At 40.2% G+C, this 15,797-nt stretch overlaps 1 protein-coding gene across 1 annotated transcript in view; it reads right to left on the reverse strand.

The window, feature by feature from the left end:
* Window positions 1–2,771: 2,771 nt before the first annotated feature.
* Window positions 2,772–15,797, reverse strand: part of RCBTB2 (RCC1 and BTB domain containing protein 2) — a 36,978-nt gene continuing 23,952 nt past the window's right edge. The window contains exons 8-12 of the mRNA XM_016205445.2: window positions 13,831–14,021; window positions 13,169–13,295; window positions 11,368–11,507; window positions 7,141–7,271; window positions 2,772–4,033 (exon numbers count right to left, since the gene is read on the reverse strand). Of these exons, the coding sequence (XP_016060931.1) occupies window positions 3,893–4,033; window positions 7,141–7,271; window positions 11,368–11,507; window positions 13,169–13,295; window positions 13,831–14,021 (730 nt within the window). The 3' untranslated portion in view covers window positions 2,772–3,892. The remainder of the gene's footprint in view (window positions 4,034–7,140; window positions 7,272–11,367; window positions 11,508–13,168; window positions 13,296–13,830; window positions 14,022–15,797) is intronic.

The raw sequence follows: 15,797 nt of genomic DNA on the forward strand, positions 1-15,797 counted from the left end.
TCCCCTCCCCCCTTCTCCTCTCTAGAAATCAGTAGACCATATCCTTAAGTGAGGATTTTAAAAAAAAGAAAAGCAATATTACTTCTCAAAAACCAGGTGGATAGTTTGTTCCTGAAGGAAGAAAGGCAAATAAAGAGGTTAGAGCAAAAAAACCAGCAAGCATACCTCAGTGGACTGTATTTAATGTTGGATGGAGATCTTACATGAAATACAGTCTCTTAGGTCAAGGCAAAATCAAGCAGTCTTTATGACACTAAAATTTTTTAGTCTGGATAATAAAAAATTGATCACTTCTGGCAATTTAGTTCCAATAATTAAAGTTCTTTATAAAAAGAACAAGTTCAAATTCATATACTTATTTTTCATTAGTTTCCCAGTGCAAATGCTGATGGGGGGGGGGGGGTAGTGCATAGAAGCCTACATGCTAGTTCTGTTAATATCTGCATGATTTCATAGAAACTTGCCTGTAGAAGCGTATTCTTCTTCTCATTTTGGGACCAGATAGTGTACACAGCATTGGTAAGTATTCATTCAGTAGAATTTTCCTTTGGACTAAATAGATATTTTACGTGACAACCTGAAACCTTGTTTCTAGAAATTGTGAATTTCTACTACAAGTATAGCTTCTTAAATAGAAATATATTATGGTAACACTGTATAATGTCTGAATGGGATTAAAACAGGCTCTTTTAATATGAAGCTGGGATAGTGATCTATTCTTTATTCTTATAAATCCTTTCTTGTGTCCATTATTTTGGGACTATATTTACATATATTAGTATTGACATACATGATAATGATAGTTCAATATGAATGTTTTATTCCACAGACCAACATCAGTTACTTTCTGAACAGAAAATGTTGTGATTTTAACTGAATTTAGTGAGAGAAAATCAGTATGGTTTACGTTTTTATGCTTTGGCAAAGACAGAATTAAAAATAACAGTAAGGTATCATTTTTCTTTTGTTTTTACAATTCTCCCAACCTATTTGTTGTAATAATAGGATGGGGGAAGTCTAATAAAATAGACAAGACTATGTAGTTTGTAGTTGCTTGCTTTTCATTATTACTGGTCAAGAATTCTGCCTCTAAATAAAACTCACCAGGTAGTGTATGGTTCAGAATGACTGGCAGTTTCTTCCAGGCTCAGCTGAAGAACATTAACCTTTATTTAAAAAGCACTGAATTGTATCTTCACAAACATCTATCAGCAGATAAGGACACTACTTTATTCCTGTAAAATCTTAACTTTTCTCTCTGTAAGGGTAAAATTATATTGGAAGTATCAAAACATTGAACTTCCTGTGTGAGCTGAGTGGAAACAAAACTTAAGGATAGGAAATCTAAAATGAACTTAAATAAAAGAAAGGATCCATTAATTTCTGATGTAGTGTCATTATGAAAATTTACCTTTTCTCTCACATATCCCTAACTGAACAGTAGTGTTTCTGAGGCTGTATGAACACTCATCTGTTCGAAGGAAACAGACCAAGATTATCCTTCACGTTGGAGTGTTGACAGCAAGCCTATCTGCGAAGACCAGAGAGAAAGCATGTTTTTTCAGAGACATGTTTCCACTGGACTCATATGTCATTTCTCAAACTGATCTAAAATCAGCCCTTATTGTTTGGAGTCATGGATGTTAAGGGCTCTCATCCTTGGCTAAACATCAAAATTACTTTTGATGACAGACTTATGAATATTCTGAATTAGAATCCTTGAATCTGTATTTTGTAAAAGTTCCGTAGATTATTCTGTTGTACCCAAAGATAAGAAGCACTGAACTATATAGCAGTACAAACCTACACATAACAAAGAGTAGAAAGAAAATCTGGATACACATCCATCCGGCCCTTCTTAATTGCTTGTACTCTGGCAATATGGCTATTGACTTATTGTGGAGTTTGGTAAAGGGCAATCCATTGTGCATCCTCAAATAAACTTATCTGTTCCCTTTGAGTGTTCCAATTTTCACATGAAAAGAGTTCATAAAAGAAAAATGTATCAAGGAGCTTCAGAAGACCCTGTCAGAAAATGCAAGGGAGAGGAAAAGGCTTTGGAAGACACTATGAAGACGTGAAGGTTTTGGTCAGCTACAGTGAGCATAGGAGAGAAGGAAAAGTCAGACATGAAAGCTGTGGTTGTCCAAATGCAAGAACTGACAGCTACAGGTAATAGCCAGGTCTGAATATTTCTTTGCTAGATAAAATAGCAAATCTACCAAAAAGTGAAAACAAATGGTATATGGCAGATTTAAAATAACAAATAACTGAATAAGACTATATAATTCCAAAAATAGGATTGTGATTTAGGACTAGAGGCATCCAGATTACTTTCCCTCTATAATAAAGTCTGCAAAAATGGATAAACAAAGAAACTAAGGATTCAAATGTGACCTCACCAATAAAGAGCTGCCATAGGCAATAATGTGAACAGTAAATTGTTTATAACCATTTATGTTTTAAGTGGGCTTTGCTATGATACCTTATTTGAGTAACTGCTTTAAAAAACAAGCTCATGTCACATGGATTTATGTATATCTAAGACACATAAGGATGCAATTTTGTTTCTTAAGTACAGCATAGGGATTATAGTCAATAATATTATAATAACTATGTATGGTGCCAAGTGGGTACTGGAAATATCAGGGGGGACACTTTGTAAAGTATATGATTGTCTAACCACTATGCTGTACACCTGAATAATACAAAATAATATCGAATATAAACTATTTGAAAAGGATTTTTAATAAATAAAAAACACACATCTGTTCTATTGTCCTCAAATAAGCACTTTATTATCAGACAGTTCAGTATCAGAACAAGGTTTCTAGTTCCAAGAGTTTTCTTTACATAATATCATACTGTGAAACATACTAGGAGAATCTGATGCTACATCTTATATCCCATTCCAGTTTCTCTTTTGCATTGGGTAACTTGTTTTGATCTAAAAAGTATAAATTTCTCTCATTCTTATTAATGCTGTGTATGAAATGTAAGGATTAGTTCCTTTTCAGCTAGTACTTTATAATTATACTGTGCCAGATTGAGAGACCTGATTTAAAGTGACATAAAAGTCAATTACAAGAAAAACACAAACATTTTTATTTTCAGAGGCAAATCTCTCAACATAAAAGCAAAGGACATTATGCAATTATGTAAGGCAGGTGAGCCCAGAAATAACATTCATTAAAAGATAGTACTTCATATTCAGTAATCCCATACGAGAAATCAATGACTCAGAGTAAACAGAAAATTAAAGTTAGCCCTTGGGCCTTTGACAATTTTTATTTGCCAAGGCCTTTTGTGAATTCTAATTAATGCTCTAAATTAGCTGTTTCTCAGAATGATGCACCAAAAGAAGAACCTTAATAGATACACTGTTTTAAATTTGTTTTTGTGCAAGTTATTCCTTCATCCAGTATCTCACAAATAAAGCTGTTCTCAGGGCATACTTAAGACTTATAATGAATTAACTGAGTGCCTACTATATGCAAGGCACTGTGCTGGATGCTGGAAATGTGGTGGTGACAGCATTCCTTGTCACACTACCTATGCGATATCAGCCTGTTGCAGAACGAACATTGGGCCAGAATAGCATGTACTTAGACCAATATGCCAAAAGTGTCCCACTTAAGTCACTCAAAAGAGGAAACAGTGAATAAGACATTTAATTGTTTTCCCTACAGCTTAGTCACATCTGATCAGAGCATTTAATGCCTTCTATATCAGTCTGGATTTCAGCAGATGGGGAAAACTGACAACCATCCCTCTTCTGACAGACCCTAAGTATTCAGCCAAATGGAGCTCATCGTTAATACTATTAAAACGAAGTTACAGTATTTTTGCAGGGAAAACAGAAATGCTAAAATTCTTTTCCTGCAGGTGAGGATCAATTTTTAAAGGCTCCAACTCTGCTTGCTTTGCTGATAAAGTTCTTCAGGAGATCATGGTCCATTTCTGCAAAGCCTGAAGTCTGTGTCACTACAGTCAAATGGTTTATGCAAAACCTGAAGCAGAATTCTTCTAAGTCCTAGGAATAACAACAAAAAGATGTTTTAACAAATCCCCGTTTCCCAGTGCAGTGCAACACAGTGAAAATTCCTGAAACCCGCAGGCAAGGAGAAAGGATTTGACAGCCAACAGGAAGACACGTCGGTACGGCACTACCTAAAGAACAGACACAAAACTACAGTGCTAACATGAATCTACCCCTGTAAAATGTGACTGACTAAAACGTTCAGGTTCCTCCACACCAGCCAACGCCAGAGATAGGCACCTACATGCCCGAATTCTGTACCTTTCCTAGTGAGAGTGTGTGTACTGTTCATTCCACTTTTAGTATCTGTTAAAAGTATGACACTCCTCTTTTATATTCCCTTAGGGGCTTTAAATATTTCTACCTGTAAAGAGTTTGTGAGAAAAAAATTTAAGTCAGAAAACACAGTAATGCCGGGTAAAAGGCCACTGCTCTTTTTTCTTTACAAGAAGACAAAAGATGGGATGGCTGTTTCATCAGACCCTGCATACCTGCAGGCATCTCAAATGGGAAAATGCTTTGAAGAAATCATGACTTTCTCTCTCCTGAAAGGACCTCCTCAGACTGGTGTTTCTACCTTACTGTAATACACTCTGGGCCAAAGAACTGGCCTGTAGTAATTCTCTGGATTATATCTGTAAACTGGAGACAGGATGAAGGTGGCTGGACTCCTTTTTTTGGCCCTAGACAAATTAGAGCTAAAGCGAGGCCATCTTGTAGAGACTCCAATATGCCTTTGACCCTGGGCTTTGCTGCTACTTCACTCAGGACAAGATGCTGCCAGGTAGAGATTAACTGAAAAGTTTCCGCTCTGTTCGCTGAAACTGATTTATAAAAAAATAATGTCCAAGCAATCACATACACACATTACACATGTAAATTATAGCAGATGCTAGAGATGAAAACACAGGCAAAAATTAGCAACACTAAGAGCCATGCCAATCAAATTCATTGTATGCTTTAAGTAAAGAAACAAACTACATGACAAAAACCTATCTGTTTCACCCCTAAACAGCTGCGTAGGCTGCTACAGTCACACTGGCAATATGACATCTCAGTCCCAGGTAAACCCTAAGTGCTAGAACAAGCAAACGTACACACACTTGACATCATAAAAATGTGCTTCATTAATATATACTGAATATACCAATATCCATTTAAAATTATGGACTCTTGCTTAAATTTTTAGAAATGCCATTTTTGCCTACACCACACTGAAGTGAAACAAGACAGCAAATACACTGTTCTTTATGAAAACTTGTATTTATGTATACATATGGTCTATTTTACTTGTAGTCTATTATAGTAATTTAGGTACAACTATTAGTTAGATGGACTATAGTAAAATATAGTGTGCATCTATAGGCAAAGTTAAACATTCATTAAACAAACATTTCTTGATATGTGTCAGGCACTATCCTAAGCACTAGGGATTTGGTTGTGAGAAAAGCAAAGTCGTTGCCATTCCTCTAGGAGCTTACTTTCTAGAAAACAGAGGGCTGGAAGGTAACCATACCAATAATTCACATAATAGGGAGTATGTAAGTCCTGGAAATTAAGCCTAGTTCAGATGGAAACACTATGTGTCCACTGTCTTGCCATCCAAGGTACCCCACCAGAGTCCGGTATTATCACCATGACTTCAACAAACTAGAAAAAGCACACTGATTTTTTTTTTTTTTTGGCCAGAAACCATTTTGTGTGGTGTAAATGCCCAATAACGCATTACCTCGATAAAAGACCAACACACGATGCTTTTAAATTGTGAGTGTTTCTAGATGAGTAAGGCTTTTTAAAACGTTAAGTAGGAAAAAAAAAATCTAGTATTTAGAGATATATACATAATGTAATCTAGGAAAAGATCAGAAGGAAGTATGTGAAAATGTTAATGTTCTCTGGTTGATGAGTCACTTCCTTATTTTTTTATTTTCCAAATTTTCTTTAATAAGCATATTATTATTTATATAAGCAGAAAAGAGGTTATAACCTTTTTTCCACCCACCACTAAAATGTCCCTGTTTTTTTTTAACCAAAGGGAGAGGATATCCTTATACCAAAAGGAAATTGACTCCAAGAAGTATAGCCTGTTTCCTAAAGATTTAGCTCTAAGACAGGTTTTCTTTCCTTTCTTTATTAGCAAAACAATACATGCTCACTGTACAAAGTTCAGAAAAAAACAAAGATAAGGAAATGAAAATCATCCATAATCCCACCACTTAAAGATAACCATTGACTATATTTTTCAGTCTTTTTTTTCTTTTCTAAAGAATTAGTCTTTTTAAATTCAGCCATTTATACTTTAAAAAATAAAATTAAAATAGGACCATAGTTTTTCAGTTAATGATGTATCTTGAATAGCTGCATAATTTCATATTATTAACATTCTGTATAGTTGAAACAATCCTCTAGGGCTCACACTGACTTTTTCTAGTTTTTCAAAATTATAAACAATGCTGCGGTAAACATCTTTGAAGTTAATCTTTGTCCAAATGCATGATTACTTCTTTAAGACAAATTCTGTATGTGAATTTCTTAAAGAATTACATCTTTAAAGCTTTTAATGCATATGATACCAAACTGTGCCCCAGAATGACTGCACCAGTTTGCACTTTCATCAGCATTTTAGGAGGACACCCACTGTTCTGAGCCTGTAGTATTTCTAAAATATGCTGCCCCGTGTAAGAGATGTTTTCATTTATATTTTTCATTTGTTCGTAAATCCATTTGGTTTATTTTTTCAGTCAAACTGCTCGTGTTTTATTTTTCTTTTTAAGAACTATACATTAACTATGGTAAGCTTGCTTTATTATATGTTGCAAAAATTTTCTAAGTGTATTATTTACTTTCTAATTTTCTCTGTGGTATTTTTTGGTGTATAAAGGGTTTTATCTTTTTAAAATCAAATCCATCAATCCTTTCCTTTATGGTTTCCTGCCTTTGAGGTCCACCCTAACGTTATATAAACATTCACTAATATTTCTTCTGACACTTTACTGCATTTGTTTACATTAAGTATTTAATCTACTTACTGTAAAGATACGAAGTACACATCTACCTATTTTTTCCAGAAGGAAAGCTAACTGAAAAAACGCTTTTCTTACCTGAGCATCGTACTTCACAGCAGCAGAGAGCAGAGCAATGGCATTCTCCTCACAGATTCCTTGCTTGATAGTTTGCTGGCAGAGCTTTTTCAAACGATTTTCTCTATAAAATGTAGCCAAATCTAGCAGTCCTGGTGGAAAGAGATGTTTATTAGGGGGAGTGACTTCAAGTATCCTGATTTAAACTCACTCAACCCTTAGAGATGATTTTGACATTATTTTGAATATAATCCTTAGGGAAGGCTGTGTAAACAGGCTTGTGCTCACACACTCTGAGCAGGTGGATTTACCTAAGAACATAGCTGAACTGAGCAAATAAAATACACAAACAAGGAGCTGTGGAAAAATAAAAGCAAAATGCACATGGCTTTAATATGTTTCTTAGAAGTGCCCCTCTAATTATCTGTCCACCTGCATTACCAGTGCTGCTCCTGGGTCATTCCATCAGCATATGTACATGTTATAACAGTGGTCATCTCTTTAAAGAAGAAGAGAAAAAAGAAAAACCTTTCATGGGTACATGTCTGCCTCTCATCACCCTACCCTATTCTCTGCTCCTCTCTACAGCAGACCTCCAGGGGAGAGTCGTGTCTGCTTGCTGCCTCTATTTTCTGAGCTCCCACTCTCATCTCAAGCCATTCCAGGCATAACTCCATCCCCTCCACTCCTGCCATCTCACCTGGGGTTTTCACTAATGGCTTCCACAATGCCAAGTCCAAGGGGCTATTCTCCAGTTACATCTTACTCAAGAATGACACACAATTTCGTGTGGTTGATGATGCTCCCTTTCTTGAAATACTTTACTTGCTTGTGTTTTTCTTCTTTTTAGTTACTCTTCAGTCTCTTGGCTGGACCATTTTTCCTGACTTCCAAAATGTTTGAGTGCCCCACCGGTTCAATCCTCAGATTCTTATTGCATCTATTTCCCTAAGTGATTCCAGCCCTGTGGTTTTAAATGCCATCTTATAAGTGTTGATGATTCCTGTTACATTATCTGTCGTCTACTTTCAAGTAATTCAACATATAGTGATATACACATGCAAGTTAATTTTAATCTACCCCATGGGACACTATGAAGTACTCTAGTCAAGAATGGCCAGTTAGCATTTGAAAGACCCTTGTCAGGAGCTTCAGATACTGCTGCCTAAATCTTCATTAAAGAGTGCTAAAAATATTTGTTGTTAGTGAAGTGAGTAGTGTTCGGGATATGTGGCTTGGCTTGAAATATTGTGAAGGTCTTTTTGCCTTTGCACAAACAGGGTCCAGGCATCATGACCTCAAGCAGCCCTATGCCCTTGGAGTAGGACATTCACTAGGTCTACATCAGGTCCTAGGTTGATCAAAAGGTTAGCTAAACCCTGCTCCCAAAGTATTGTCACATCTACTTCAAGCTAACCTTCCAAACAAGCTACTTCATAGAGGGCTTAGTGGACAGAACTGGGATTTCATCAGTCTTACATTAACTGTTCTCATATCTGCCTGCTACTGAGTTTTGTACATGTGGAAGAATTTGGTTGGAAACTTGCTTTCATTGTAACATGACAAACATTGACAAAGTTACAAACGAAAAGACGATGGCCCATTGGAGTACACTGAAACCTTGAGACTTGTGAATGACACCGTTGTTATTGGTCAGTTCTCAACAACTCCCAAACTCATACTAACAGCCCTGTGCACTCCCCAGCTTCAGACTCACATGGATGTGGACTCGCAAAAACTGCCCTAAGAGATGACCCTGCCGAGTCCCTGCCCAGGAGGCCGCACTCTGTACCTCCACCAGGCACACCCCTCACCAAAAGTGTGGTCAAGGAGCCATGCTCTCATTCTTACTTAGACCTCACTTTGGGTGTCTGGTACCCTGGGATTCCCCCCCTAACTGGCCCAGAAGCCACATGGGTGGGTATTTCTCCTCCCCTCCAAACCAGGATACCAGTACACAGCCACACAGCCCCAAGGGGTGGCCCAAGGTGGGGGTGGATAGAGCTTGGACGTGCAGGTTGGGGTGCCCACATACCCCTTGCGATGCAGGATGTAGCTGGTGGCGGGAAAAGAAAGGCACCCAGCTGCAAGCTGGAGGCCAGAGGCCTGTCCATCCCGTGCCAGTGTGTCCCAGCACAGAACTCCAAGGAGTCCCACAACTCTAAATTCCAACTAAAACTTAAACCTGGCCTTTCAGTTCTCAATGAAAGTATACTTGTCAATGTATAAGGATTGAACATATTTTATCTGGTTAGCTTCACATGTAAGTTTTTAGATGTATGGTACATAGCACTTAATTTGGACTCTTACCCAGGGTCCTGCAAATATTAGGGGTGGGCCAATAACTGACATTTGGATGTCTAATAAAGCAGCTAAAACTCCTTTGACTTTTCAAACTCAAGAGCAGTACCTCTCCCTCTTCTTCATCTTAGTGAGTGATACTTTCATTACCCCCGCCACTCAGGCCAAGCACCTCAGAGCAGCCATCCTTCTCTTTCCCTCATAACCTGCATCCATCCATTGACAATTCCAATCGGCTCCACCTTTAAAATATCCAGAATCTGATCTCTTCAACACCAACACTGCTGCACCACCCTAACCCAGGGTACCATAATCTCTCACATGAACCATTATAATTGCTGATCTTTTAAAAACGAATCACATCACTCCTATGGTAGAAGCTATTTGTTGCTTCCCCACTACACACGCATACAGCTGTGGCGACCTGGATATAAGCACACTTTCCCCAACCTCCTATGCATCTGGGTGGGTTATGGCCTTGGTCAGCTCCAATCCATAGTTTGAAATGACTAGAAGTTCTAGGACCCTTCCTTCCTTGAGAGATACTGGGTATCTGCCCTTTGCCCCCGTCACTGTCCCTTCCTCCATCCTGCTACCTGTCCTGCAGGTGCAGTCTTGGACCATGAGCACAGGGGCAATGCCCTGCACTGTAGCAATGCCCTGCACTGTATCCCTGTGTGAGAGGGAGAAACTATCTTGTTTAAGCCAAGCTTTTGGTGTTTTTTTTTTTTCTTTTTCATTTTACTGTTAGAATTCAAGCAAATCCCAAATAACACAACCCTATGCTCAAAACCTTCCAAGGCTTTTCATCACACCAAGAATAAAACTCAAGCTTTTCCCCAAGGCCTTCAAGGTTATGCATGATCTTGCCCAGCTCTCAATTCCTCCGTTCCTACCAGTATAAGTCCTGCTCAGTCCACTCCATCCACACTGGCCTCCTCCTTCCTCCACATGCTAAATTTGTTCCTGTCTCAGACTTTTATACTTACTGTCTGCTCTTCCTTGGGTATCTGCATGGCCCATTCCCTGTGACTCCCCCAGGGCTCTGCTCAATGCACCCCCAACGGAGGCCTCCCTTGACCCTCCTGACTGATCTTTTGTATTTATTTGTTTAGGGCTGGTCTTCCTCATCTGAATACAAGCTGCACAGGGGCAGGGCCTTGGTCTGTCTCCGCACAGACACCAAGAGGAGCTGTAGCACACAGTGGGCATGGGCACGGAAACATTTGTGCAAGAAAGGAAAGAAAACTATAAAACTTCAGAAATCATACTTTTGTTTACTTGAGTAAAATTAAATGCTGATCTGGTGAAAAAGGTTACTGGTTTATACATATATTATGAATGTTTAAAACACTGGGGATTGAACTCTTTCTTTAGTTCCTTATGTAAGTAATTGCTCAATTTTTCTGTGCCATTGGCCAACAGTATTGCTGACAGCTGCAAACTGAAACAGTATGTTTTGAACTCTGTGCCCATGGGTACACTGTGTTGCTTTTTTACTGTCAGGTGAATGCCCTGCACTCCTTTCAGGATGGGATGCACCAGACTGCAGTGGTCTGTCCCAAAGACATCTGGGATGGAAATTCACAGATATGGAGACCAGCAGGGCTTATTATGTGGATTTTATCAGTTTTATAATGAAAACATCTTGAGGGCAACAGGCATGATAGCTAAAAGTTATGTACATACTGACATACAGTGATCAAGAGCGGCACCTGCTACACAGTGGCGATGGTTTGATAATTCCTGTCTCTCCTTGAAATATCTATCCAGTAAACCTCTGTATGGTTAGTAACAAGGGACAAGGGTTTGGGTTCAAATCACAAAAAGAGCACTCCTTCTGCAGTTGCCCTCACAGCGACGCCGACTTAGGCTCAACAGAAGCCACCTTCCAAGTTACCCAGCACTTCGCCAATCTCTTGGTAAAGTCTGGGGGCAGTTAGTTACCTACTGCGTCCTCGGGGGGGAGACTGATGCTGTCCGTGTACAGGTACTCCAGGAAAGCGCGGTAAACGGGGTATGAAAATTCACTCATTTCTACAGTATCATCCTCGGTGCCCTCCAGTGAAGAACGAAAATGCTCACACCTGAAGGAAAAAAAACGTATCAGGCCCTAGCACCTGGGCAAGAGCAGGTAGCCACAAGGAGTGCGCCCCTCGGGGGCTCCAAGGGGGTGACGAACAAGCAGGAAGGAGGCACAGCACCACACCTTCAGGCCCTGGCCCTGGCCCCTCTTCCTCTGCTCGCCAGTTTTCAAACCCCCATTAATTCAGCAAGGCTGGAGATGCAAACCTGCGGTAGAGCTGCCCCTGTAGCCACATGGGTGGAAACAGTGCTTCCTCCCTGGCAGAGTTCCCACAGCATGTCCACTGAGCAGCAGTTACGGAAACCAGGTGGGTTTTATAACCTCTGGGTAATTTTGTTTCTTCACTTCCTGTTATGGGTTGAATTGTGTCTCAAAATTCATATGTTGAAGTCCTAACCTCAGAATATAACAGTATTTGAAGAAAGCATCTTTACAGAGGTTACCAAGTTAAAACGAGGTTATTAGGGTACACTCTAATCCAATATGACTGGTATCCTTATAAAAACGGGGGGAATTTGGACACAGACAAGCATACACACAGGGAGAACGCCACGTGAAGGTTGGAGTTACGCTGCCACAAGCCAAGGAGTGCCAGAGATTGCCAGCAGCCCACCAGAAGCTAGGACACTCATGGGTCAGATTCTTCCTCACAGCCTCGGGAGGAACTCATCCTGTGAATACTTTGATTTTGACTTCTAGCCTCCAGAACTGGGAGAGAGTAATTTCTGCTGTTGAAGCCATTTGTAGTACTTTGTTACAGCAGCCGTAGCACTAACACACACCCACCCTTTATGAAGGTTCATAGACTACAGTAAGAGTGAACAAATGGTGCACAGCCTGACCTTACTAAGAGGTGAACTCGAGACTAAAATGCTATAATGAGCTTGTGATTTACTGTAGGAAGATTTAAATATCTGTTACACAACATGATGGTTTTCAAAATCATTACGTTAAAAGAAAGAAACCAAGAACTGAATACATACTATATAATTCCATTTATATAAACTAGAAAATGATAACCAATCTATAGTGACAGAAAACTGCCTGCCCCAGTGCCCCAGGCACGAGGGATGTTTGAGGAGTGACAGGAACGTTCTCTATCTTGATTTGGGGCAATGCTTCCACAGGTGTACTCATATGTCAAAGCTCCTCAAATGCACACTTTAAATGGATGCAGCTCATTGCTCAAAATTTATATATCAAAATATTTGATTTTTTAAAAATCTGTGTTAACTTTACCCTAGATCTACTGCCGTGGAAAAGCCTTATCTTCTCTTTTTTCAAGCCTCTGAAAGTTCAGTACCTCACAGCTGACTGAGGAGCGTGATTTCCCGGCTGAGCCCAGCTCCTAGCCAGGAGGTTTACTTGTGCTGAAGCCATCGGTGTGGTGCTAACAGCACACAACACTCGCCTGCTGGTAGCTGGCTGCTGCCTGTGGCCAGGGCGAGGCTGTCTGTAAAGTCCTGTACCGGAGCCTAGAGTACTCACGCCCTGAACCACACCCCAGCGCTTGCTGCCGCCGGCCTCTGCTGTATCTTGTTTTGTGTACAATGCATTTCTCCAGGCTGCACTGCAAGCTCATATGGACAAAATCTGCCTCTCACTGTTTCATAATTAAGTGCCCAGAAGAGTCCTTGAGTTAGCAAATAAATGATTCCTTACCTAATTTTGAGAAGGACTTTATGTGCATAAATGTACTTTCCATCCACCAGAAATTTCAGGTCTGCAGTGTTAGGGTTGTCAAATTCCCTCTTCAGTGCCTCAGCCACTGTGAGGTGGTCGTCAGGTTCTACGAGAATGACAACACCAGTGTTTCTAGAGTTAGCTACAGACATAATGAAAACGCAGGCTGCAATACAGCATCGCTCTGTGGGCACTCATGAAAACATTAGCTCTCCAAAATAACTGGGCAACCGAGCCATGCTTTTTCCCCTAACTATGAACTCGCACCTCTGCAATCATTAAGGACTAGACCCTCACACACATCTGCTTGTAAATCTGGCAAAACAACAACTGAAAAGTCCAAAACTGCCTCACTAAGTGAAATTTTTGAATATTTGGGTAAATATACTAGCTAAAAAAAAAAAGACATAGTTTCACAGTCAAAATAAAAAGCAGTCAAATAAAAGTACTTCAGTATGTAGAGCTGGTGTCTGATACTTTTAAAAAAAAGAAATCAAACTAATTCCTTTTCACATAAGTCCATTAGAGGGAAATAAATTATATGATACTGCACCTAACAAAGTCCTTCCTATCAAAACAAAAGCACCAGAGTTCTCTTCCTAGTTTTCAAGGATCACGCAAATGGACAGTGATCAGCTCACCCACAGAGAGGAGGCGCCAGGAGACGGCGGGAGTGGCAAAGCAGGCAAACACGTCGTCCGTGCAGGAGAGGTGGGTGAGGTGAGGCAGGACCACGGACTGGCCCCGGCACTGGCCCCACATGTACACGTGGCCGCCCTGGGTCTTGGCGGCAGATGTGTGGGCAGAGTGGCAGGCTGCAATCTCTATAATTCTAAGTTCACAGACAGACACCAAGTAAACACAGTAATCAGGAGAAGAAATAAGTTTCTCTCTCTTACCCTTAGGTTTGATTTCAGAAAACAAAACAATATTTACACACCTAATCTCCTAGATTTTCAGGCAGTCTACAGGTATTTACATCAAAGCTCTACTTCAATGCACTTACAACTCATGAAGATCTTGTTACCACTCCTAGCCGGCAGACCTATAAAAATATGTACCATCCCGTTTTGAAATTCAAGTACAATCCAAGAAAGTAAAGACCGAAAAAAAAAAAAGGGTGATTTTTGTTGTTGTTGTTAAAACATTACTTACTGAAGTAGATAATAAAGACTTGAGCCATCTTGACCCAGGTTGAAGAAAAATTTTCATCAAAACATCACCAATTTTAGGGTTAAATGAAACATGCCGTAAGTCACCTCAACTCACACTGTGAACAGTAAATTCAGTAGTTATAACTGGGCTGCATCTCTCGAGCCCGAGTGCAGTTTTCTGGGATCGACCTGTGTTAGACCCTAGTGCAGTAAGTTCATGACTGCCAGGGAGGTAGTTCTCAGAACACTTCCTAACAGAAAACACTTTTTGTTAATTTGGAAATAATTACTTTGCTCTAAGAATAAGACGCCATACAGATTCAAATAAGCTAGTAAATGATTTTACTCCAAATGAGACTGTCATCTCGTTTTGCCACAGCAGGCGATGGTAGCAGCATCCTCCCTGAGCCATCTTTGGCTTCTTCCTCCTCACTTACCACTTTCTTCAGAATATTCAGTTGACAGTAACATAGTTCCCTTGTAATTTCTCCCATCTGCCACCACCCTCAGTCAGACACCTCCCGCATCTGCACCAACGAACAGCCTCCTAGGTCTCTCTGCCTTAGAACTTCTCTCTCCTCTGACCCAAATTGCACAATACTGGTGGGTTAATAATCCTCTTGCCACACCATTCCCATCAGTACTTTCAAACCTTCGATGATTTCCCACAAGAAAAAACCCAGACAAGTGACATCAAGGCCTCCCGTAGGTGGCTTCTACCTATGTCCAGCCTTCTTTCAAATAATTTTGCCCACACGCCATCCTATGTTCCAATAAAAACACGTACACACTGTTTAAGACATGCCCCTCGGTGTCTTTATTCACAGTTCACGTCCTTAACCAGGAACGTTCTTTCCTTTCTCTCTGCCTCAGAAATCCTACCCATTTTTAAAGGCCCAGTTCAAACAGCCCTGAGGTAAGAGGTCTCTCGCTGCCCTGAGCTCTTACAGCAAGTACTGCCTCTCCACTCCAGCCTGGCCCCGTTAGCACCGAGGTGTATATATAGGTCTCACCTCTTCAGTTAGACTACAAGTTCCTGCCAGGTTGATTCATTGGTTTATTTCTCTCTCCCTAAGCATCCAGTACAGTGTCTTACTAAATATAATTTGTAGGTCATTTTATCGACTAATTGGGAAAGACTCAACAACACAGAGCAACTGAAAGTTGGGTAAGACCCCACTGACCAAGGCTAGCAATTGAAGGGTGCAGATATTCCTCCACTGTGTCCTTTAACTAGAGGTTGCCCAGTCACGGAGGGAGGAAGGTCATCGTCAACCTGCAGAGTGCTGTGGTGGCTTGCCTCAGAAGGCTGAGACATATTGTTGTCATGTGCAGCCCAAGTTATTTTACTGATTTATTAGAGGGTAGCTCCCAGCTCTTGAAAAACAACCCAAGAGTACAACCCTGAGGAAACGAGGCTATATGTCCCAGAGTGGAGGGCCTGGATGTTGGAG

This window comes from Miniopterus natalensis, chromosome 2 (assembly GCF_054644295.1).
Source record: "Miniopterus natalensis isolate mMinNat1 chromosome 2, mMinNat1.hap1, whole genome shotgun sequence".
Lineage (NCBI taxonomy): Eukaryota > Metazoa > Chordata > Mammalia > Chiroptera > Miniopteridae > Miniopterus > Miniopterus natalensis.